Genomic DNA, 23,481 nt, shown 5'->3' with positions numbered 1-23,481 from the left:
ATATGGGTGGACAATGTGGCATATATGGTTCATATGGGAGGGCAATGTGGAAGATATGGTTCATATGGGAGGGCAATGTGGCAGATATGGTTCATATGGGAGAGCAATGTGGTAGGTATGGTTAATATGGGAGGGCAATGTGGCAGATATGGTTCATATGGGAGGACAATGTGGCAGATATGGTTCATATGGGAGGACAATGTGGTAGGTATGGTTCATATGGGAGAGCAATGTGGTAGGTAGGTATGGTTAATATGGGAGGGCAATGTGGCAGATATGGTTCATATGGGAGGACAATGTGGTAGGTATGGTTCATATGGGAGAGCAATGTGGTAGGTAGGTATGGTTAATATGGGAGGGCAATGTGGCTGATATGGTTCATATGGGAGAGCAATGTGGTAGGTATGGTTAATATGGGAGGGCAATGTGGCAGATATGGTTCATATGGGAGGACAATGTGGCAGATATGGTTCATATGGGAGGGCAATGTGGTAGGTATGGTTAATATGGGAGGGCAATGTGGCAGATATGGTTCATATGGGAGGACAATGTGGCAGATATGGTTCATATGGGAGGGCAATGTGGCAGATATGGTTCATATGGGAGGACAATGTGGTAGGTATGGTTCATATGGGAGAGCAATGTGGCAGGTATGGTTAATATGGGAGGGCAATGTGGCAGATATGGTTCATATGGGAGGGCAATGTGGCAGATATGGTTCATATGGGAGGGCAATGTGGCAGATATGGTTCATATGGGAGGGCAATGTGGCAGATATGGTTCATATGGGAGGGCAATGTGGCAGATATGGTTCATATGGGAGGGCAATGTGGCAGGTATGGTTCATATGGGAGGGCAATGTGGCAGGTATGGTTCATATGGGAGGGCAATGTGGCAGATATGGTTCATATGGGAGGGCAATGTGGCAGATATGGTTCATATGGGAGGGCAATGTGGCAGATATGGTTCATATGGGAGGGCAATGTGGCAGATATGGTTCATATGGGAGGGCAATGTGGCAGGTATGGTTCATATGGGAGGGCAATGTGGCAGGTATGGTTCATATGGGAGGGCAATGTGGCAGATATGGTTCATATGGGAGGGCAATGTGGCAGATATGGTTCATATGGGAGGGCAATGTGGCAGATATGGTTCATATGGGAGGACAATGTGGTAGGTATGGTTCATATGGGAGAGCAATGTGGCAGGTATGGTTAATATGGGAGGGCAATGTGGCAGATATGGTTCATATGGGAGGGCAGTGTGGCAGATATGGTTCATATGGGAGGGCAATGTGGCAGATATGGTTCATATGGGAGGGCAATGTGGCAGATATGGTTCATATGGGAGGACAATGTGGTAGGTATGGTTCATATGGGAGGGCAATGTGGCAGGTATGGTTAATATGGGAGGGCAATGTGGCAGATATGGTTCATATGGGAGGACAATGTGGCAGATATGGTTCATATGGGAGGGCAATGTGGTAGGTATGGTTAATATGGGAGGGCAATGTGGCAGATATGGTTCATATGGGAGGGCAATGTGGCAGGTATGGTTAATATGGGAGGGCAATGTGGCAGATATGGTTCATATGGGAGGGCAATGTGGCAGGTATGGTTAATATGGGAGGGCAATGTGGCAGATATGGTTCATATGGGAGGACAATGTGGCAGATATGGTTCATATGGGAGGGCAATGTGGTAGGTATGGTTAATATGGGAGGGCAATGTGGCAGGTATGGTTCATATGGGAGGGCAATGTGGCAGATATGGTTCATATGGGAGGGCAATGTGGCAGGTATGGTTCATATGGGAGGGCAATGTGGCAGATATGGTTCATATGGGAGGGCAATGTGGCAGGTATGGTTCATATGGGAGGGCAATGTGGCAGGTATGGTTCATATGGGAGAGCAATGTGGCAGATATGGTTCATATGGGAGGGCAATGTGGCAGGTATGGTTCATATGGGAGGGCAATGTGGCAGGTATGGTTCATATGGGAGAGCAATGTGGCAGATATGGTTCATATGGGAGGACAATGTGGCAGATATGGTACATATTGGAGGGCAATGTGGAAGATATGGTTCATATGGGAGGGCAATGTGGCAGATATGGTTCATATGGGAGGGCAATGCGGTAGGTATGGTTCATATGGGTTTATGGTTCATATGGGAGGACAATGTGGCAGATATGGTTAATATGGGAGGACAATGTGGAAGATATGGTTCATATGGGAGGGCAATGTGGCAGATATGGTTCATATGGGAGGACAATTTGGCAGGTATGGTTAATATGGGAGGACAATGTGGCAGGTATGGTTCATATGGGAGGACAATGTGGCAGATATGGTTCATATGGGAGGACAATGTGGCAGATATGGTTAATATGGGTGGACAATGTGGAAGATATGGTTCATATGGGAGGGCAATGTGGCAGATATGGTTCATATGGGAGGACAATGTGGCAGATATGGTTCATATGGGAGGGCAATGCGGTAGGTATGGTTCATATGGGTTTATGGTTCATATGGGAGGACAATGTGGCAGATATGGTTCATATGGGAGGACAATGTGGCAGATATGGTTCATATGGGAGGGCAATGCGGTAGGTATGGTTCATATGGGTTTATGGTTCATATGGGAGGACAATGTGGCAGATATGGTTAATATGGGAGGACAATGTGGAAGATATGGTTCATATGGGAGGGCAATGTGGCAGATATGGTTCATATGGGAGGACAATTTGGCAGGTATGGTTAATATGGGAGGACAATGTGGCAGGTATGGTTCATATGGGAGGACAATGTGGCAGATATGGTTCATATGGGAGGACAATGTGGCAGATATGGTTAATATGGGAGGACAATGTGGAAGATATGGTTCATATGGGAGGGCAATGTGGCAGATATGGTTCATATGGGAGGACAATGTGGCAGATATGGTTCATATGGGAGGACAATTTGGCAGGTATGGTTCATATGGGAGGACAATGTGGCAGATATGGTTCATATTGGAGGGCAATGTGGCAGATATGGTTCATATGGGAGGGCAATGTGGCAGGTATGGTTCATATGGGAGGGCAATGTGGCAGGTATGGTTCATATGGGAGGACAATGTGGCAGATATGGTTCATATGGGAGGGCAATGTGGCAGATATGGTTCATATGGGAGGACAATGTGGAAGATATGGTTCATATGGGAGGGCAATGTGGCAGGTATGGTTCATATGGGAGGGCAATGTGGAAGATATGGTTCATATGGGAGGACAATGTGGCAGATATGGTTCATATGGGAGGGCAATGTGGCAGATATGGTTCATATGGGAGGGCAATGCGGTAGGTATGGTTCATATGGGAGGACAATGTGGCAGATATGGTTCATATGGGAGGGCAATGTGGCAGGTATGGTTCATATGGGAGGGCAATGTGGCAGGTATGGTTCATATGGGAGGACAATGTGGCAGGTATGGTTCATATGGGAGGACAATGTGGCAGATATGGTTCATATTGGAGGGCAATGTGGCAGATATGGTTCATATGGGAGGGCAATGTGGAAGATATGGTTCATATGGGAGGGCAATGTGGCAGGTATGGTTCATATGGGAGGACAATGTGGAAGATATGGTTCATATGGGAGGACAATGTGGCAGATATGGTTCATATGGGAGGGCAATGTGGCAGATATGGTTCATATGGGAGGGCAATGCGGTAGGTATGGTTCATATGGGAGGACAATGTGGCAGGTATGGTTCATATGGGAGGGCAATGTGGCAGGTATGGTTCATATGGGAGGGCAATGTGGCAGGTATGGTTCATATGGGAGGACAATGTGGCAGGTATGGTTCATATGGGAGGACAATGTGGCAGATATGGTTCATATTGGAGGGCAATGTGGCAGATATGGTTCATATGGGAGGGCAATGTGGAAGATATGGTTCATATGGGAGGGCAATGTGGCAGGTATGGTTCATATGGGAGGGCAATGTGGAAGATATGGTTCATATGGGAGGGCAATGTGGCAGATATGGTTCATATGGGAGGGCAATGTGGCAGATATGGTTCATATGGGAGGACAATGTGGAAGATATGGTTCATATGGGAGGACAATGTGGCAGATATAGTTCATATGGGAGGGCAATGTGGCAGATATGGTTCATATGGGAGGGCAATGCGGTAGGTATGGTTCATATGGGAGGGCAATGTGGCAGATATGGTTCATATGGGAGGGCAATGTGGAAGATATGGTTCATATGGGAGGGCAATGTGGCAGGTATGGTTCATATGGGAGGGCAATGTGGCAGATATGGTTCATATGGGAGGGCAATGTGGAAGATATGGTTCATATGGGAGGGCAATGTGGCAGGTATGGTTCATATGGGTGGACAATGTGGCAGATATGGTTCATATGGGAGGGCAATGTGGAAGATATGGTTCATATGGGAGGGCAATGTGGCAGGTATGGTTCATATGGGAGGGCAATGTGGCAGATATGGTTCATATGGGAGGGCAATGTGGAAGATATGGTTCATATGGGAGGGCAATGTGGCAGATATGGTTCATATGGGAGGGCAATGCGGTAGGTATGGTTCATATGGGTGGACAATGTGGCAGATATGGTTCATATGGGAGGGCAATGTGGCAGGTATGGTTCATATGGGAGGGCAATGTGGCAGATATGGTTCATATGGGAGGACAATGTGGCAGATATGGTTCATATTGGAGGGCAATGTGGCAGATATGGTTCATATGGGAGGGCAATGTGGAAGATATGGTTCATATGGGAGGGCAATGTGGCAGGTATGGTTCATATGGGAGGGCAATGTGGAAGATATGGTTCATATGGGAGGGCAATGTGGCAGATATGGTTCATATGGGAGGGCAATGTGGCAGATATGGTTCATATGGGAGGACAATGTGGAAGATATGGTTCATATGGGAGGGCAATGTGGCAGATATGGTTCATATGGGAGGGCAATGTGGAAGATATGGTTCATATGGGAGGGCAATGTGGCAGATATGGTTCATATGGGAGGGCAATGTGGCAGATATGGTTCATATGGGAGGGCAATGTGGCAGGTATGGTTCATATGGGAGGGCAATGTGGCAGGTATGGTTCATATGGGAGGACAATGTGGTAGGTATGGTTCATATGGGAGGGCAATGTGGCACATATGGTTCATATGGGAGGGCAATGTGGCAGGTATGGTTCATATGGGAGGGCAATGTGGAAGGTATGGTTCATATGGGAGGACAATGTGGCAGGTATGGTTCATATGGGAGGACAATGTGGCAGATATGGTTCATATGGGAGGGCAATGTGGCAGATATGGTTCATATGGGAGGACAATGTGGCAGATATGGTTCATATGGGAGGGCAATGCGGTAGGTATGGTTCATATGGGAGGACAATGTGGCAGGTATGGTTCATATGGGAGGACAATGTGGCAGATATGGTTCATATGGGAGGGCAATGTGGCAGATATGGTTCATATGGGAGGGCAATGTGGTAGGTATGGTTCATATGGGAGGGCAATGTGGCAGGTATGGTTCATATGGGAGGACAATGTGGCAGATATGGTTCATATGGGAGGGCAATGCGGTAGGTATGGTTCATATGGGTGGACAATGTGGCATATATGGTTCATATGGGAGGACAATGTGGCAGATATGGTTCATATGGGAGGGCAATGTGGCAGATATGGTTCATATGGGAGGACAATGTGGTAGGTATGGTTCATATGGGTGGACAATGTGGCATATATGGTTCATATGGGAGGACAATGTGGCAGATATGGTTCATATGGGAGGGCAATGTGGCAGATATGGTTCATATGGGAGGACAATGTGGCAGATATGGTTCATATGGGAGGACAATGTGGCAGATATGGTTCATATGGGAGGGCAATGTGGCAGATATGGTTCATATGGGAGGACAATGTGGCAGATATGGTTCATATGGGAGGACAATGTGGCAGATATGGTTCATATGGGAGGGCAATGTGGCAGATATGGTTCATATGGGAGGGCAATGCGGTAGGTATGGTTCATATGGGTGGACAATGTGGCAGATATGGTTCATATGGGAGGACAATGTGGCAGATATGGTTCATATGGGAGGGCAATGTGGCAGATATGGTTCATATGGGAGGGCAATGTGGCGGATATGGTTCATATGGGAGGACAATGTGGCAGATATGGTTCATATGGGAGGGCAATGTGGCAGATATGGTTCATATGGGAGGACAATGTGGCAGATATGGTTCATATGGGAGGGCAATGTGGCAGATATGGTTCATATGGGAGGGCAATGCGGTAGGTATGGTTCATATGGGAGGACAATGTGGCAGATATGGTTCATATGGGAGGGCAATGTGGCAGATATGGTTCATATGGGAGGGCAATGTGGAAGATATGGTTCATATGGGAGGGCAATGTGGCAGATATGGTTCATATGGGAGAGCAATGTGGTAGGTATGGTTAATATGGGAGGGCAATGTGGCAGATATGGTTCATATGGGAGGACAATGTGGCAGATATGGTTCATATGGGAGGACAATGTGGTAGGTATGGTTCATATGGGAGAGCAATGTGGTAGGTAGGTATGGTTAATATGGGAGGGCAATGTGGCAGATATGGTTCATATGGGAGGACAATGTGGTAGGTATGGTTCATATGGGAGAGCAATGTGGTAGGTAGGTATGGTTAATATGGGAGGGCAATGTGGCAGATATGGTTCATATGGGAGAGCAATGTGGTAGGTATGGTTAATATGGGAGGGCAATGTGGCAGATATGGTTCATATGGGAGGACAATGTGGCAGATATGGTTCATATGGGAGGGCAATGTGGTAGGTATGGTTAATATGGGAGGGCAATGTGGCAGATATGGTTCATATGGGAGGACAATGTGGCAGATATGGTTCATATGGGAGGGCAATGTGGCAGATATGGTTCATATGGGAGGACAATGTGGTAGGTATGGTTCATATGGGAGAGCAATGTGGCAGGTATGGTTAATATGGGAGGGCAATGTGGCAGATATGGTTCATATGGGAGGGCAATGTGGCAGATATGGTTCATATGGGAGGGCAATGTGGCAGATATGGTTCATATGGGAGGGCAATGTGGCAGGTATGGTTCATATGGGAGGGCAATGTGGCAGGTATGGTTCATATGGGAGGGCAATGTGGCAGATATGGTTCATATGGGAGGGCAATGTGGCAGATATGGTTCATATGGGAGGGCAATGTGGCAGATATGGTTCATATGGGAGGGCAATGTGGCAGATATGGTTCATATGGGAGGGCAATGTGGCAGATATGGTTCATATGGGAGGACAATGTGGTAGGTATGGTTCATATGGGAGAGCAATGTGGCAGGTATGGTTAATATGGGAGGGCAATGTGGCAGATATGGTTCATATGGGAGGGCAGTGTGGCAGATATGGTTCATATGGGAGGGCAATGTGGCAGATATGGTTCATATGGGAGGGCAATGTGGCAGATATGGTTCATATGGGAGGACAATGTGGTAGGTATGGTTAATATGGGAGGGCAATGTGGCAGATATGGTTCATATGGGAGGACAATGTGGCAGATATGGTTCATATGGGAGGGCAATGTGGTAGGTATGGTTAATATGGGAGGGCAATGTGGCAGATATGGTTCATATGGGAGGGCAATGTGGCAGATATGGTTCATATGGGAGGGCAATGTGGCAGATATGGTTCATATGGGAGGACAATGTGGTAGGTATGGTTCATATGGGAGAGCAATGTGGCAGGTATGGTTAATATGGGAGGGCAATGTGGCAGATATGGTTCATATGGGAGGGCAATGTGGCAGATATGGTTCATATGGGAGGGCAATGTGGCAGATATGGTTCATATGGGAGGGCAATGTGGCAGGTATGGTTCATATGGGAGGGCAATGTGGCAGGTATGGTTCATATGGGAGGGCAATGTGGCAGATATGGTTCATATGGGAGGGCAATGTGGCAGATATGGTTCATATGGGAGGGCAATGTGGCAGATATGGTTCATATGGGAGGGCAATGTGGCAGATATGGTTCATATGGGAGGGCAATGTGGCAGATATGGTTCATATGGGAGGACAATGTGGTAGGTATGGTTCATATGGGAGAGCAATGTGGCAGGTATGGTTAATATGGGAGGGCAATGTGGCAGATATGGTTCATATGGGAGGGCAGTGTGGCAGATATGGTTCATATGGGAGGGCAATGTGGCAGATATGGTTCATATGGGAGGGCAATGTGGCAGATATGGTTCATATGGGAGGACAATGTGGTAGGTATGGTTCATATGGGAGGGCAATGTGGCAGGTATGGTTAATATGGGAGGGCAATGTGGCAGATATGGTTCATATGGGAGGACAATGTGGCAGATATGGTTCATATGGGAGGGCAATGTGGTAGGTATGGTTAATATGGGAGGGCAATGTGGCAGATATGGTTCATATGGGAGGGCAATGTGGCAGGTATGGTTAATATGGGAGGGCAATGTGGCAGATATGGTTCATATGGGAGGGCAATGTGGCAGGTATGGTTAATATGGGAGGGCAATGTGGCAGATATGGTTCATATGGGAGGACAATGTGGCAGATATGGTTCATATGGGAGGGCAATGTGGTAGGTATGGTTAATATGGGAGGGCAATGTGGCAGGTATGGTTCATATGGGAGGGCAATGTGGCAGATATGGTTCATATGGGAGGGCAATGTGGCAGGTATGGTTCATATGGGAGGGCAATGTGGCAGATATGGTTCATATGGGAGGGCAATGTGGCAGGTATGGTTCATATGGGAGGGCAATGTGGCAGGTATGGTTCATATGGGAGAGCAATGTGGCAGATATGGTTCATATGGGAGGGCAATGTGGCAGATATGGTTCATATGGGAGGGCAATGCGGTAGGTATGGTTCATATGGGTGGACAATGTGGCAGATATGGTTCATATGGGAGGGCAATGTGGCAGATATGGTTCATATGGGAGGGCAATGTGGCAGGTATGGTTCATATGGGAGGACAATGTGGCAGGTATGGTTCATATGGGAGGACAATGTGGCAGATATGGTACATATTGGAGGGCAATGTGGAAGATATGGTTCATATGGGAGGACAATGTGGCAGATATGGTTCATATGGGAGGGCAATGCGGTAGGTATGGTTCATATGGGTTTATGGTTCATATGGGAGGACAATGTGGCAGATATGGTTAATATGGGAGGACAATGTGGAAGATATGGTTCATATGGGAGGGCAATGTGGCAGATATGGTTCATATGGGAGGACAATTTGGCAGGTATGGTTAATATGGGAGGACAATGTGGCAGGTATGGTTCATATGGGAGGACAATGTGGCAGATATGGTTCATATGGGAGGACAATGTGGCAGATATGGTTAATATGGGAGGACAATGTGGAAGATATGGTTCATATGGGAGGGCAATGTGGCAGATATGGTTCATATGGGAGGACAATGTGGCAGATATGGTTCATATGGGAGGGCAATGCGGTAGGTATGGTTCATATGGGTTTATGGTTCATATGGGAGGACAATGTGGCAGATATGGTTAATATGGGAGGACAATGTGGAAGATATGGTTCATATGGGAGGGCAATGTGGCAGATATGGTTCATATGGGAGGACAATGTGGCAGATATGGTTCATATGGGAGGACAATTTGGCAGGTATGGTTCATATGGGAGGACAATGTGGCAGATATGGTTCATATTGGAGGGCAATGTGGCAGATATGGTTCATATGGGAGGGCAATGTGGCAGGTATGGTTCATATGGGAGGGCAATGTGGCAGATATGGTTCATATGGGAGGACAATGTGGCAGATATGGTTCATATGGGAGGGCAATGTGGCAGATATGGTTCATATGGGAGGACAATGTGGAAGATATGGTTCATATGGGAGGGCAATGTGGCAGGTATGGTTCATATGGGAGGGCAATGTGGAAGATATGGTTCATATGGGAGGACAATGTGGCAGATATGGTTCATATGGGAGGGCAATGTGGCAGATATGGTTCATATGGGAGGGCAATGCGGTAGGTATGGTTCATATGGGAGGACAATGTGGCAGGTATGGTTCATATGGGAGGACAATGTGGCAGATATGGTTCATATTGGAGGGCAATGTGGCAGATATGGTTCATATGGGAGGGCAATGTGGAAGATATGGTTCATATGGGAGGGCAATGTGGCAGGTATGGTTCATATGGGAGGACAATGTGGAAGATATGGTTCATATGGGAGGACAATGTGGCAGATATGGTTCATATGGGAGGGCAATGTGGCAGATATGGTTCATATGGGAGGGCAATGCGGTAGGTATGGTTCATATGGGAGGACAATGTGGCAGATATGGTTCATATGGGAGGGCAATGTGGCAGGTATGGTTCATATGGGAGGGCAATGTGGCAGGTATGGTTCATATGGGAGGACAATGTGGCAGGTATGGTTCATATGGGAGGACAATGTGGCAGATATGGTTCATATTGGAGGGCAATGTGGCAGATATGGTTCATATGGGAGGGCAATGTGGAAGATATGGTTCATATGGGAGGGCAATGTGGCAGGTATGGTTCATATGGGAGGGCAATGTGGAAGATATGGTTCATATGGGAGGGCAATGTGGCAGATATGGTTCATATGGGAGGGCAATGTGGCAGATATGGTTCATATGGGAGGACAATGTGGAAGATATGGTTCATATGGGAGGACAATGTGGCAGATATGGTTCATATGGGAGGGCAATGTGGCAGATATGGTTCATATGGGAGGGCAATGCGGTAGGTATGGTTCATATGGGAGGGCAATGTGGCAGATATGGTTCATATGGGAGGGCAATGTGGAAGATATGGTTCATATGGGAGGGCAATGTGGCAGGTATGGTTCATATGGGAGGGCAATGTGGCAGATATGGTTCATATGGGAGGGCAATGTGGAAGATATGGTTCATATGGGAGGGCAATGTGGCAGATATGGTTCATATGGGAGGGCAATGTGGCAGGTATGGTTCATATGGGTGGACAATGTGGCAGATATGGTTCATATGGGAGGGCAATGTGGAAGATATGGTTCATATGGGAGGGCAATGTGGCAGGTATGGTTCATATGGGAGGGCAATGTGGCAGATATGGTTCATATGGGAGGGCAATGTGGAAGATATGGTTCATATGGGAGGGCAATGTGGCAGATATGGTTCATATGGGAGGGCAATGCGGTAGGTATGGTTCATATGGGTGGACAATGTGGCAGATATGGTTCATATGGGAGGGCAATGTGGCAGGTATGGTTCATATGGGAGGGCAATGTGGCAGATATGGTTCATATGGGAGGACAATGTGGCAGATATGGTTCATATTGGAGGGCAATGTGGCAGATATGGTTCATATGGGAGGGCAATGTGGAAGATATGGTTCATATGGGAGGGCAATGTGGCAGGTATGGTTCATATGGGAGGGCAATGTGGAAGATATGGTTCATATGGGAGGGCAATGTGGCAGATATGGTTCATATGGGAGGGCAATGTGGCAGATATGGTTCATATGGGAGGACAATGTGGAAGATATGGTTCATATGGGAGGGCAATGTGGCAGATATGGTTCATATGGGAGGGCAATGTGGAAGATATGGTTCATATGGGAGGGCAATGTGGCAGATATGGTTCATATGGGAGGGCAATGTGGCAGATATGGTTCATATGGGAGGGCAATGTGGCAGGTATGGTTCATATGGGAGGGCAATGTGGCAGGTATGGTTCATATGGGAGGACAATGTGGTAGGTATGGTTCATATGGGAGGGCAATGTGGCACATATGGTTCATATGGGAGGGCAATGTGGCAGGTATGGTTCATATGGGAGGGCAATGTGGAAGGTATGGTTCATATGGGAGGACAATGTGGCAGGTATGGTTCATATGGGAGGACAATGTGGCAGATATGGTTCATATGGGAGGGCAATGTGGCAGATATGGTTCATATGGGAGGACAATGTGGCAGATATGGTTCATATGGGAGGGCAATGCGGTAGGTATGGTTCATATGGGAGGACAATGTGGCAGATATGGTTCATATGGGAGGGCAATGTGGCAGATATGGTTCATATGGGAGGGCAATGTGGTAGGTATGGTTCATATGGGAGGGCAATGTGGCAGGTATGGTTCATATGGGAGGACAATGTGGCAGATATGGTTCATATGGGAGGGCAATGCGGTAGGTATGGTTCATATGGGTGGACAATGTGGCATATATGGTTCATATGGGAGGACAATGTGGCAGATATGGTTCATATGGGAGGGCAATGTGGCAGATATGGTTCATATGGGAGGACAATGTGGTAGGTATGGTTCATATGGGTGGACAATGTGGCATATATGGTTCATATGGGAGGACAATGTGGCAGATATGGTTCATATGGGAGGGCAATGTGGCAGATATGGTTCATATGGGAGGACAATGTGGCAGATATGGTTCATATGGGAGGACAATGTGGCAGATATGGTTCATATGGGAGGGCAATGTGGCAGATATGGTTCATATGGGAGGACAATGTGGCAGATATGGTTCATATGGGAGGACAATGTGGCAGATATGGTTCATATGGGAGGGCAATGTGGCAGATATGGTTCATATGGGAGGGCAATGCGGTAGGTATGGTTCATATGGGTGGACAATGTGGCAGATATGGTTCATATGGGAGGACAATGTGGCAGATATGGTTCATATGGGAGGGCAATGTGGCAGATATGGTTCATATGGGAGGGCAATGTGGCGGATATGGTTCATATGGGAGGACAATGTGGCAGATATGGTTCATATGGGAGGGCAATGTGGCAGATATGGTTCATATGGGAGGGCAATGTGGCAGATATGGTTCATATGGGAGGACAATGTGGCAGATATGGTTCATATGGGAGGACAATGTGGTAGGTATGGTTCATATGGGAGAGCAATGTGGTAGGTAGGTATGGTTAATATGGGAGGGCAATGTGGCAGATATGGTTCATATGGGAGGACAATGTGGTAGGTATGGTTCATATGGGAGAGCAATGTGGTAGGTAGGTATGGTTAATATGGGAGGGCAATGTGGCAGATATGGTTCATATTGGAGGGCAATGTGGCAGATATGGTTCATATGGGAGAGCAATGTGGTAGGTATGGTTAATATGGGAGGGCAATGTGGCAGATATGGTTCATATGGGAGGACAATGTGGCAGATATGGTTCATATGGGAGGGCAATGTGGTAGGTATGGTTAATATGGGAGGGCAATGTGGCAGATATGGTTCATATGGGAGGACAATGTGGCAGATATGGTTCATATGGGAGGGCAATGTGGCAGATATGGTTCATATGGGAGGACAATGTGGTAGGTATGGTTCATATGGGAGGGCAATGTGGCAGATATGGTTCATATGGGAGGGCAATGTGGCAGATATGGTTCATATGGGAGGGCAATGTGGCAGATATGGTTCATATGGGAGGGCAATGTGGCAGATATGGTTCATATGGGAGGGCAATGTGGCAGATATGGTTCATATGGGAGGGCAATGTGGCAGATATGGTTCATATGGGAGGGCAATGTGGCAGGTATGGTTCATATGGGAGGGCAATGTGGCAGGTATGGTTCATATGGGAGGGCAATGTGGCAGATATGGTTCATATGGGAGGGCAATGTGGCAGATATGGTTCATATGGGAGGGCAATGTGGCAGATATGGTTCATATGGGAGGGCAATGTGGCAGATATGGTTCATATGGGAGGGCAATGTGGCAGATATGGTTCATATGGGAGGACAATGTGGTAGGTATGGTTCATATGGGAGAGCAATGTGGCAGGTATGGTTAATATGGGAGGGCAATGTGGCAGATATGGTTCATATGGGAGGGCAGTGTGGCAGATATGGTTCATATGGGAGGGCAATGTGGCAGATATGGTTCATATGGGAGGGCAATGTGGCAGATATGGTTCATATGGGAGGACAATGTGGTAGGTATGGTTCATATGGGAGGGCAATGTGGCAGGTATGGTTAATATGGGAGGGCAATGTGGCAGATATGGTTCATATGGGAGGGCAATGTGGCAGATATGGTTCATATGGGAGGGCAATGTGGCAGATATGGTTCATATGGGAGGGCAATGTGGCAGATATGGTTCATATGGGAGGACAATGTGGTAGGTATGGTTCATATGGGAGAGCAATGTGGCAGGTATGGTTAATATGGGAGGGCAATGTGGCAGATATGGTTCATATGGGAGGGCAATGTGGCAGGTATGGTTAATATGGGAGGGCAATGTGGCAGATATGGTTCATATGGGAGGGCAATGTGGCAGATATGGTTCATATGGGAGGGCAATGCGGTAGGTATGGTTCATATGGGTGGACAATGTGGCAGATATGGTTCATATGGGAGGGCAATGTGGCAGATATGGTTCATATGGGAGGGCAATGTGGCAGATATGGTTCATATGGGAGGGCAATGTGGCAGATATGGTTCATATGGGAGGGCAATGCGGTAGGTATGGTTCATATGGGTGGACAATGTGGCAGATATGGTTCATATGGGAGGGCAATGTGGCAGATATGGTTCATATGGGAGAGCAATGTGGCAGATATGGTTCATATGGGAGAGCAATGTGGCAGGTATGGTTCATATGGGAGGGCAATGTGGCAGATATGGTTCATATGGGAGGGCAATGTGGCAGATATGGTTCATATGGGAGGGCAATGTGGCAGATATGGTTCATATGGGAGGACAATGTGGTAGGTATGGTTCATATGGGAGAGCAATGTGGCAGGTATGGTTAATATGGGAGGGCAATGTGGCAGATATGGTTCATATGGGAGGGCAATGTGGCAGGTATGGTTAATATGGGAGGGCAATGTGGCAGATATGGTTCATATGGGAGGGCAATGTGGCAGATATGGTTCATATGGGAGGACAATGTGGCAGATATGGTTCATATGGGAGGACAATGTGGCAGATATGGTTCATATGGGAGGACAATGTGGCAGGTATGGTTCATATGGGAGGACAATGTGGCAGATATGGTTAATATGGGAGGGCAATGTGGCAGGTATGGTTAATATGGGAGGACAATGTGGCAGATATGGTTCATATGGGAGGCAATGTGGCAGATATGGTTCATATGGGAGGACAATGTGGTAGGTATGGTTCATATGGGTGGACAATGTGGCAGATATGGTTCATATGGGAGGACAATGTGGCAGATATGGTTCATATGGGTGGACAATGTGGAAGATATGGTTCATATGGGAGGGCAATGTGGCAGATATGGTTCATATGGGAGAGCAATGTGGCAGGTATGGTTCATATGGGAGGGCAATGTGGCACATATGGTTCATATGGGAGGGCAATGTGGCAGATATGGTTCATATAGGAGGACAATGTGGCAGGTATAGTTCATATGGGAGGACAATGTGGCAGATATGGTTAATATGGGAGGACAATGTGGAAGATATGGTTCATATGGGAGGGCAATGTGGCAGATATGGTTCATATGTGAGAGCAATGTGGCAGGTATGGTTCATATGGGAGGGCAATGTGGCAGATATGGTTCATATGGGAGAGCAATGTGGCAGGTATGGTTCATATGGGAGGGCAATGTGGCAGATATGGTTCATATGGGAGGGCAATGTGTTGGTTGTGGTTGATAAGGAGGGTAGTGTGTAGTGCATAAGCCAGAACGGTGTGGCAGTTATAGTACATAGGAGAGCAGGTGTTGCTATCATAGTATATAAGGGGGTGGTGTGGCGGCAATATTTTACAGAAGGTTATAGTGTGGAGGCCATGTGTCATATGTTGGATAGTGTGGGAGTGTTTTTTGTGCAGAGAGCACGTGGGTGGCAATCATCTATTCAGGAGCACAGTGTAAGGTTTATTTAGGGCACAGCATGGGCAGATGCTTTTATTCAGGCGGCATTTTAATGACAATGTTTTTTTAAAAGCACCATGATGGGATGAGCTGCAGAAGACTGGAGAAGAGTAAAGTTGCAGAATCCAGCTGTGGATGTGACAAGTCATCATGGCGTCAGGAATGAGAACTGCGCTATTCAAAGAAGACGTCACCCATAAGGTGCCTGATCTAAGGCTGCATTCACACTGGCCAATCAAAAGGATAGGTGACAGCTATACGAAGCCCATCGCCAGTCACTCAATGGTCTGCATATAACGGGCCGACCGCGCTTTAGTGCGCAGAGAACGTGCATTGTGCTAGGCAGCACGTGTTAACACAGGACAATGTGCTGCCGAGATCAATGATATTTAGGTAAGCTTAAAAATAAATGGATCTGATGAAATAACATTTTGCTCGCGGATCGGGTGACTGACAGCCTCTTTAGGTAGATCGATAATGACTTCTTACTTATTGACCAGTGTAAAAGAACCATAAAAAATAACTAATATTTGGGGAGATTTTTTATGTTTTCGGTCCTTTAATTCTACGCACATTGGTGTAGGACTGGGCCAGAGACCCACACTGATCACCCCAAAGACCTCTTAGAAGTGCACAAGTCGGGGGGCATGAGAGCACACAGAGCGGGGCAGATACGGTAAAAAGTCTCAGGCTTTCTGTCTGCTTCTGGCTCCAAAGCTGCGCACTTCTCAGAGGTCTTTTGAACAATCAGTGGGGGTCTCAGGACCCGCACCAACCTGCTCAGAATTAAAGGGCATAAGACATGTACTATATCTCCTAAAAGTTAAGTTACTATTTTGAGAGTAGCGGTATTAAAGATTTAATCAGCACTATAGTTCATATATGGTCCGCAATCTAATGATGGCTGGTAACAACAACTCCCATCATCTAATCACCATTGATAAGGGCATACTGGGAGTTGTAGGTTCATTCCGTACAATTATATGGTGGAGGCTAACCTAACATTTCAATTGAAGTTTGGTACACTTGGTTCTTCTGGTGCTATTTTCATGTATGGATGATGGTTATGTTGGTATATTAATGTACTGATTGTGGTTCTGGTGCAGTATTTATGTCCAGATAGTGGTTCTAGTACTGTATTCCTGTATTGATGGTGGTTCTTCTACTGTACTCATGCACTGATAGTGGTTCTAGTGCTGTATTTATGCATCGGTGATAGTTCTGATACAGTATTCATGAAATGATGGTAGTTCTAGTGCTCTATTCCTGTACTGATGTTGGTTTTGGTGTTGTTTTCATGTACTGATGGTGGGTCTGGTGGTGTATTCATGTAAAGATGGTGGTTTAGGTGATTTATTCATGTACTGATGGTGGTTATGGTGTTGATCCTGTATTATTGTAACTGTAGTAATGATTAATTTGTCAGACTTAAAAATAGATCATTATAGGGTCAGTATGATGTTGACTACACACATTGACAACATGAAGGCTGAAAATGCTGTTGTCTGAGCAAGGTAAATTAAATGTCAGATGTACATGTGCTTGACTATTGCTGCATAAATTTTTGATAGCTGTCAGTTGAACGATGGTTCAGCCGATCTTTAGACCGACAGCCAGGTAGATAACTCAGCAGAGCAAGCACTCCTATCTTCTCTTTGAGATAGCTGCTCCCAGATATTTTTGGTTGTGGCTTATCTCTTAGAGAACAAACGGATCTGCAGTCTAATCATGAACATGCTGGATACTTATCTGACATGTGATGATCTAAGATGCATTGGATGGTATCACATGATAGGCTGAGATCCATTGGATGGTATTACACATGATATGCTGAGATGCATTGGATGGTATCACACATGACATGCTGAGATGCATTGGATGGTATCACACATGATATGCTGAGATACATTGGATGGTGTCAAGCATGATATGCTGACATGCATTGGATGGTCATTTGCAGAGTGCAGCGTTCGGTTAGGCCGATAGACCGAAATGAGGGAGGAGATGTAAGGGGGGCCGCACTGTGAAGAGCCTTGTGGGTGAGAACAAGTACTTTGAATTGTGTCCTGTAATGAATGGGCAGCCAGTGTAACGACTGGCGAAGAGCGGGCGCGTCCGAGTAACGATTGGCTAGATGGATAACCCTGGCTGCTGCATTAAGGTTAGACTGGAGAGGGGAAAGTCGAGTAAGGGGGGAGGCCAATTAATAGAGCATTGCAGTAGTCCAGACGGGAGTGGATCAAGGCGACAGTGAGGGTTTTTGTTGTCTCCATGGTGAGAAAAGGGCGGATTCTAGAGATGTTCTTTAGGTGTAAGCGGCACGAGCGGGCAAGAGATTGTATATGGGATGTGAAGGAGAGATCGGTGCCATTCACGGAGAGGGAAATGTCAGGATGGTAGGGAGGTTGGTAGATCGCGGGAGCAGAAGAAGTTCAGTTTTAGAGAGGTTGAGTTTCGGACATGATGATGGAGACTGCGGACAGTCAGTGGCGTTCTGTAGTACAGCGAGGGTAAGGTCAGGGGAAGACGTGTATAGTTGTGTGTCATCAGCATAAAGATAATACTGAAAGCCAAATCTGCTGATGGTCTGTCCAGTTGGGGCCATGTAGAGCAAGAAGAGAAGGGGCCTAGGACTGAGCCCTGAGGTACCCCGACAGTGAGAGGAAGAGGAGATGAAGTGGAGCCAGAGAATAGAACACTGAAGGAGCGGTCAGAAAGGTAGGAAGAGAACCAAGAGAGAGCAGTGTCCTTAATGCCTAGTGACTGGAGCCTAGAGAGTAGGAGAGGGTGGTCAACAGTGTCGAAAGCTGCAGAAAGGTCGAAAAGAATGAGCAGAGAGTGGTCACCGTTACATTTTGCTGTCAGAAGGTCATTGGCCACTTTGATGAGTTTCTGTAGAGTGTAGGGGGCGGAAGCCGGACTGTGAAGGGTCTAGGAGGGAATGAGTGGAGAAGTAACGGGTAAGGAGGGAGTAGACCAGGCGCTCCAAGAGTTTAGAGATGAAGGGGAGATTGGAGAACGGTCTGTAGTTATTTGTGCAGTATGGGTCGAGGGCGGGTTTCTTTAGTAATGGAGTAATGAAAGTGTTTGAAGGAGGAGGGGAAAATGCCAGAGGGAGAGATTAAAGATTGTAGTTAGATGAGTTGTGACGACTGGAGAGAGAGACTGGAGGATATGTGAGGGAATGGGGTCGGTGGTGCATGTAGTCGGACGAGAAGAAGCGAGGAGCTTGGAGACTTTTTCTTCTGTGAATGTGAAGAGTGAGCCAGGGGAGATGAAGGGAGGGATAGGAGCGGATTTTCTGATGGATATTATCTATTTTCTCTATAAAGTGGGAGGCCAGGTCATCAACACAAATGTCTGTGATAGGGGCTTGTGCTTTTGGCCTAAGGAGGGAGTGAAAGGTGTCAAAAAGTTTCTTGGCGTTGTTGGATAGTGAGGAGATCAGAGTGGTGAAGTAGGTCTGTTTGGCGAGGTGAAGGGCAGAATTATAGGTTCTTAATATATATTTGAAGTGTATGAAGTCTTTTGGTGTGCGAGTTTTCCTCCATAAGCGTTCAGCACACCTAGAGCATCGCTGGAGAAATTGGGTTTGAGATGTGAGCCAGGGCTGTTTTACTTTGTTTGGAGGTTCTGAGGGTGAGAGGCGCTTCTTGGTCAAGGGTGCTTAAAGTGATGTATAGCCGGATCAGGACAGGAAAAAGAGGAGATTGGGGACAATGATGAGTGTAGGGAGTCTGAAAGTGTATGAGGGTTAATGGCATGTAGATTTCTGAATGTGTGGTAGGTAGGAGAGTGCTGGGGTGGGCGAGGAATTGTGAGTGTGAAGGAGAGAATGTTGTGGTCAGAGAGGGGAAGCGGTGAGTTATCTAGGTAGGAGATTGAACAGAGCCAGACAAAGATCAGGTCAAGGGTGTTACCGTCTTTGTGTGTTTCAGAGGTTGAGAGCTGTGAGAGGCCTAGAGAAGTGGTTAGTGATAGAAGCTGGGATGCAGATGTGGAAGTGAGGCTGTTAATGGGGATGTTGAAGTCTCCCAGGATAAGGGTTGGTAGTTCTGAGGACATGAAGTGCGGCAGCCAGGCAGAGAAATGGTCCAGAAAGAGGGTGGGTGAGCCTGGGGGCCGGTATATGACCACTACCCTGAGGGAGAGGGGAAGAAAAAGCCTGATGGTGTGGACCTCAAAAGCAGGGAATGAGAGTGATGGAACTGGGGGGATGACCTGGAAAGTGCATTGTGGGGACAGGAGTATGCTGACTCCACCACCTGGTCTGTTTGTGGGTCTCGGAGAATGTGAGAATTGTAAGCCACCATGGGAAATGGCAGCAGGAGAGACCATGTCAGAATCCTGAATCCAGGTTTCCGTGAGGGCCAACAGATTAAGAGAGTTTTTCTGAAAGTAATTGTGTAGGAAAGGAAGCTTGTTACATACAGACCGTGGATTCCAAAGGGCACAATTAAAAGAAGGAGATGAAGGAGTGCAATTAATATTAGTAAGACTATTAAGGTTTCGATGTGAGGTAGGGTAGGGGTTGAGGTTGTCGGATGGTAGACCAGGATTGGGGGAGATGTCCCCTGAAATCAGTAGGAGTAGGAAGATAAAAAGCAAGTAGTTTTTGGAATTGTATGAAGTTTTTTTGTGCAGTGTGTTTGGTCAAGATGGGCTGAGGTTTTCCAGAAAGGTGAGAAGTGCATGGGAGCTGTGCATGGGAGAGGGAAGGAGATAGGAGCTGATGAATATGAGTCATGATGGAGGGGGGATTGGGCTGTGAAAGTGGATTGCAAGGGAACATAGGAGGATAGGAATAAAGCACCTGGATAGAGGGGAGAGCAGAGTGTGGAATAACTGCTGTATCAAGATGCTTATCTTCGTGATGCTTTGCTTCTGGGATGCTCGCGTGCACCCCTAAGGATGTTTCAAAATTTATAGGCCAGAATGCCGGGTCAGAAGAGATGGATTGTGGGAACTGGTTGGGGATAATTTGGCAGCTGGGGCCAGCACACCAGGATTTATTTTTTTTTAAGACGATCAGAAACATTCAGCCTGGCTACATCTGTTTTAACACCTTCCACCAGATAAGATCTACACTGATCCCAGTCATGGATATGCAACAATGAGTATTAAATACAATGCACCAAATGAATTATACAAATGAATTAGCAGGCACATTAAAATATGTTTCTAGATGGTAAAGCGGCAGATGACATTCAGCAGACAGCAAGCAAAGGGAATTTGTACCATTAGAGTCTATTGCAGCAGATCAGACAGCAATCAGATGCATTGGATGGTATCACACATGATATGCTGAGATGCATTGGATGGTATCACACATGATATGCTGAGATGCATTGGATGGTATCACACATTATATGCTGAGATGCATTAGATGGTATCACACATGATATGCTGAGATGCATTGGATGGTATCACACATGATATGCTGAGATGCATTAGATGGTATCACACATGATATGCTGAGATGCATTGGATGGTATCACACATTATATGCTGAGATGCATTGGATGGTATCACACATTATATGCTGAGATGCATTGGATGGTATCACACATTATATGCTGAGATGTATTGGATGGTATCACACATGATATACTGAGATGCATTAGATGGTATCACACATTATATGCTGAGATGCATTGGATGGTATCACATTATATGCTGAGATGCATTGGATGGTATCACACATTATATGCTGAGATGCATTGGATGGTATCACACATTATATGCTGAGATGCATTGGATGGTATCACATTATATGCTGAGATGCATTGGATGGTATCACACATTATATGCTGAGATGCATTGGATGGTATCACACATTATATGCTGAGATGCATTGGATGGTATCACACATTATATGCTGAGATGCATTGGATGGTATCACATTATATGCTGAGATGCATTGGATGGTATCACACATTATATGCTGAGATGCATTGGATGGTATCACACATTATATGCTGAGATGCATTGGATGGTATCACACATTGTATGCTGAGATGCATTGGATGGTATCACACATATGCTGAGATGCATTGGATGGTATCACACATGATAAGCTCAGTAATACAGTACAACAGTTACTTGCTATAATTTCCAATGACACTGCCAGCTGTAGTTTGACACGTGTTGTCAGGGATTGCTGGGAATTGTACTTCTACAGCATTCCTAGACCATACAGCCCATATTATATATACACAGTATATTAGACATATTAGGTACTTACAGAGTCTGGGATGGGAAATGTAATCCCGGGTGATGGCCAAGGCATGTTCTCTGGCTGCTGCCATGTTGGCCTGGTGGCTGTTGACTCTTATCTCCACTTTGGTAGCCATGCTGGGTGCAGTGAGTGCTGTGCGGCCTGTGCGGGGTGCACTGACTGTGGTACTGCCTGTGCGGGGTGCACTGACTGCGGTACTGCCTGTGCGGGGTGCACTGACTGCGGTACTGCCTGTGCGGGGTGCACTGACTGCGGTACTGCCTGTGCAGGGTGCAGTGAGTGTGGTGCTGACTATGTTGTGTTATATAGGGGGCTGAGTGCTCCTGTGTGTTATGTAGGGGGCTGAGTGCTCCTGTGTGTTATATAGGGGGCTGAGTGCTCCTGTGTGTTATATAGGGGGCTGAGTGCTCCTGTGTGTTATATAGGGGGCTGAGTGCTCCTGTGTGTTATACAGGGGGCAGGCTGCTCCTCTGTGTTGTGTACACCCATCATCCAGGTGAGACTGCCCTGCTCTGGCTCCTGGGTCCAGCCTGACTCCGGCTCTACCTGCCCATAACATTCTGTGTGTACTGTAACCACTGCTCACAATGACTGCTCACTGTCCCTGGCAGCACACAGGCAGGTTTTATAGAAGGCAGAGAGGGAACAGGGCTCCTTTCTTTTCCTCTTTGCCCCGATCTCTGTTATAGTTCATGATGGAGGATGATGTGATGGTTATGGTTGATATGGAGGGCGGTGTATGGCGCAGTTATAGTACATAGGAGAGCAGGTGATGTTCTTCTCATGATGCATAAAGGGGATGGTGTGGTGGTGGTCATAGTATATAAGGGAGAAGGAAGTGGAGCAATATTTCACAGAAGATTATAGTGTGGAGGCCATGTGTCATAAGTTGGACGGTGTGGGAGTGGTGATCATCTAATTGAGTATCTGCTGCCATTACATGGCTGGTGGCTCTACGAAGAGACCTGGATAGAAGTGAGTCAGTGTGTGGCTGAGACCACACCAGAGACACGGTATCGGTGGAGTGACTGCAGTATCCTTCCCTTCCAGTGAAAGTGCCTGCGAGGCTGGAGAGCCGGAAGACAGCGGAATGCGAGACTGTGTGGAAAAAGTGGTCTGGAAATAAGGGTCTGTGCACACAGTGTTTTTTGAGTAGGTTTTGGAGCTGAAACAAAGCGGACATTCTCAAAAGTCTCTTTTGAAAATCGAAATTCCTCAAAAACGTGGAATTACTCAAAAAGTTTTACTCAGTTTCTGCTCTGAAAACTCTGTAAAAAGACTCCGTGCGCACATAGCCATAAGCTGAATACTGTTGTAACT

The 23,481-nt window shown here is 46.6% G+C and overlaps 1 protein-coding gene across 2 annotated transcripts in view; it reads right to left on the bottom strand.

Moving 5' to 3' along the window:
* Window positions 1-22,523, bottom strand: part of ATP6V1B1 (ATPase H+ transporting V1 subunit B1) — a 134,977-nt gene extending 112,454 nt beyond the window's left edge. The window contains exons 1-2 of one of the 2 annotated variants that reach the window (XM_077280356.1): window positions 22,423-22,523; window positions 22,168-22,302 (exon numbers count right to left, since the gene is read on the bottom strand). In XM_077280356.1, coding sequence (XP_077136471.1) covers window positions 22,168-22,276 — 109 coding nt within the window. In that variant the 5' untranslated portion in view covers window positions 22,277-22,302; window positions 22,423-22,523. Of the gene's footprint in view, window positions 1-22,167 lie in introns of both variants that reach the window. The other variant, XM_077280357.1, reaches the window with a different exon arrangement.
* Window positions 22,524-23,481: the final 958 nt, after the last annotated feature.

Source organism: Ranitomeya variabilis, chromosome 1 (genome assembly GCF_051348905.1).
Source record: "Ranitomeya variabilis isolate aRanVar5 chromosome 1, aRanVar5.hap1, whole genome shotgun sequence".
Lineage (NCBI taxonomy): Eukaryota > Metazoa > Chordata > Amphibia > Anura > Dendrobatidae > Ranitomeya > Ranitomeya variabilis.
Note: the sequence above shows the minus strand (reverse complement) of the source record. Positions and strands in the feature narration are given on the sequence as shown.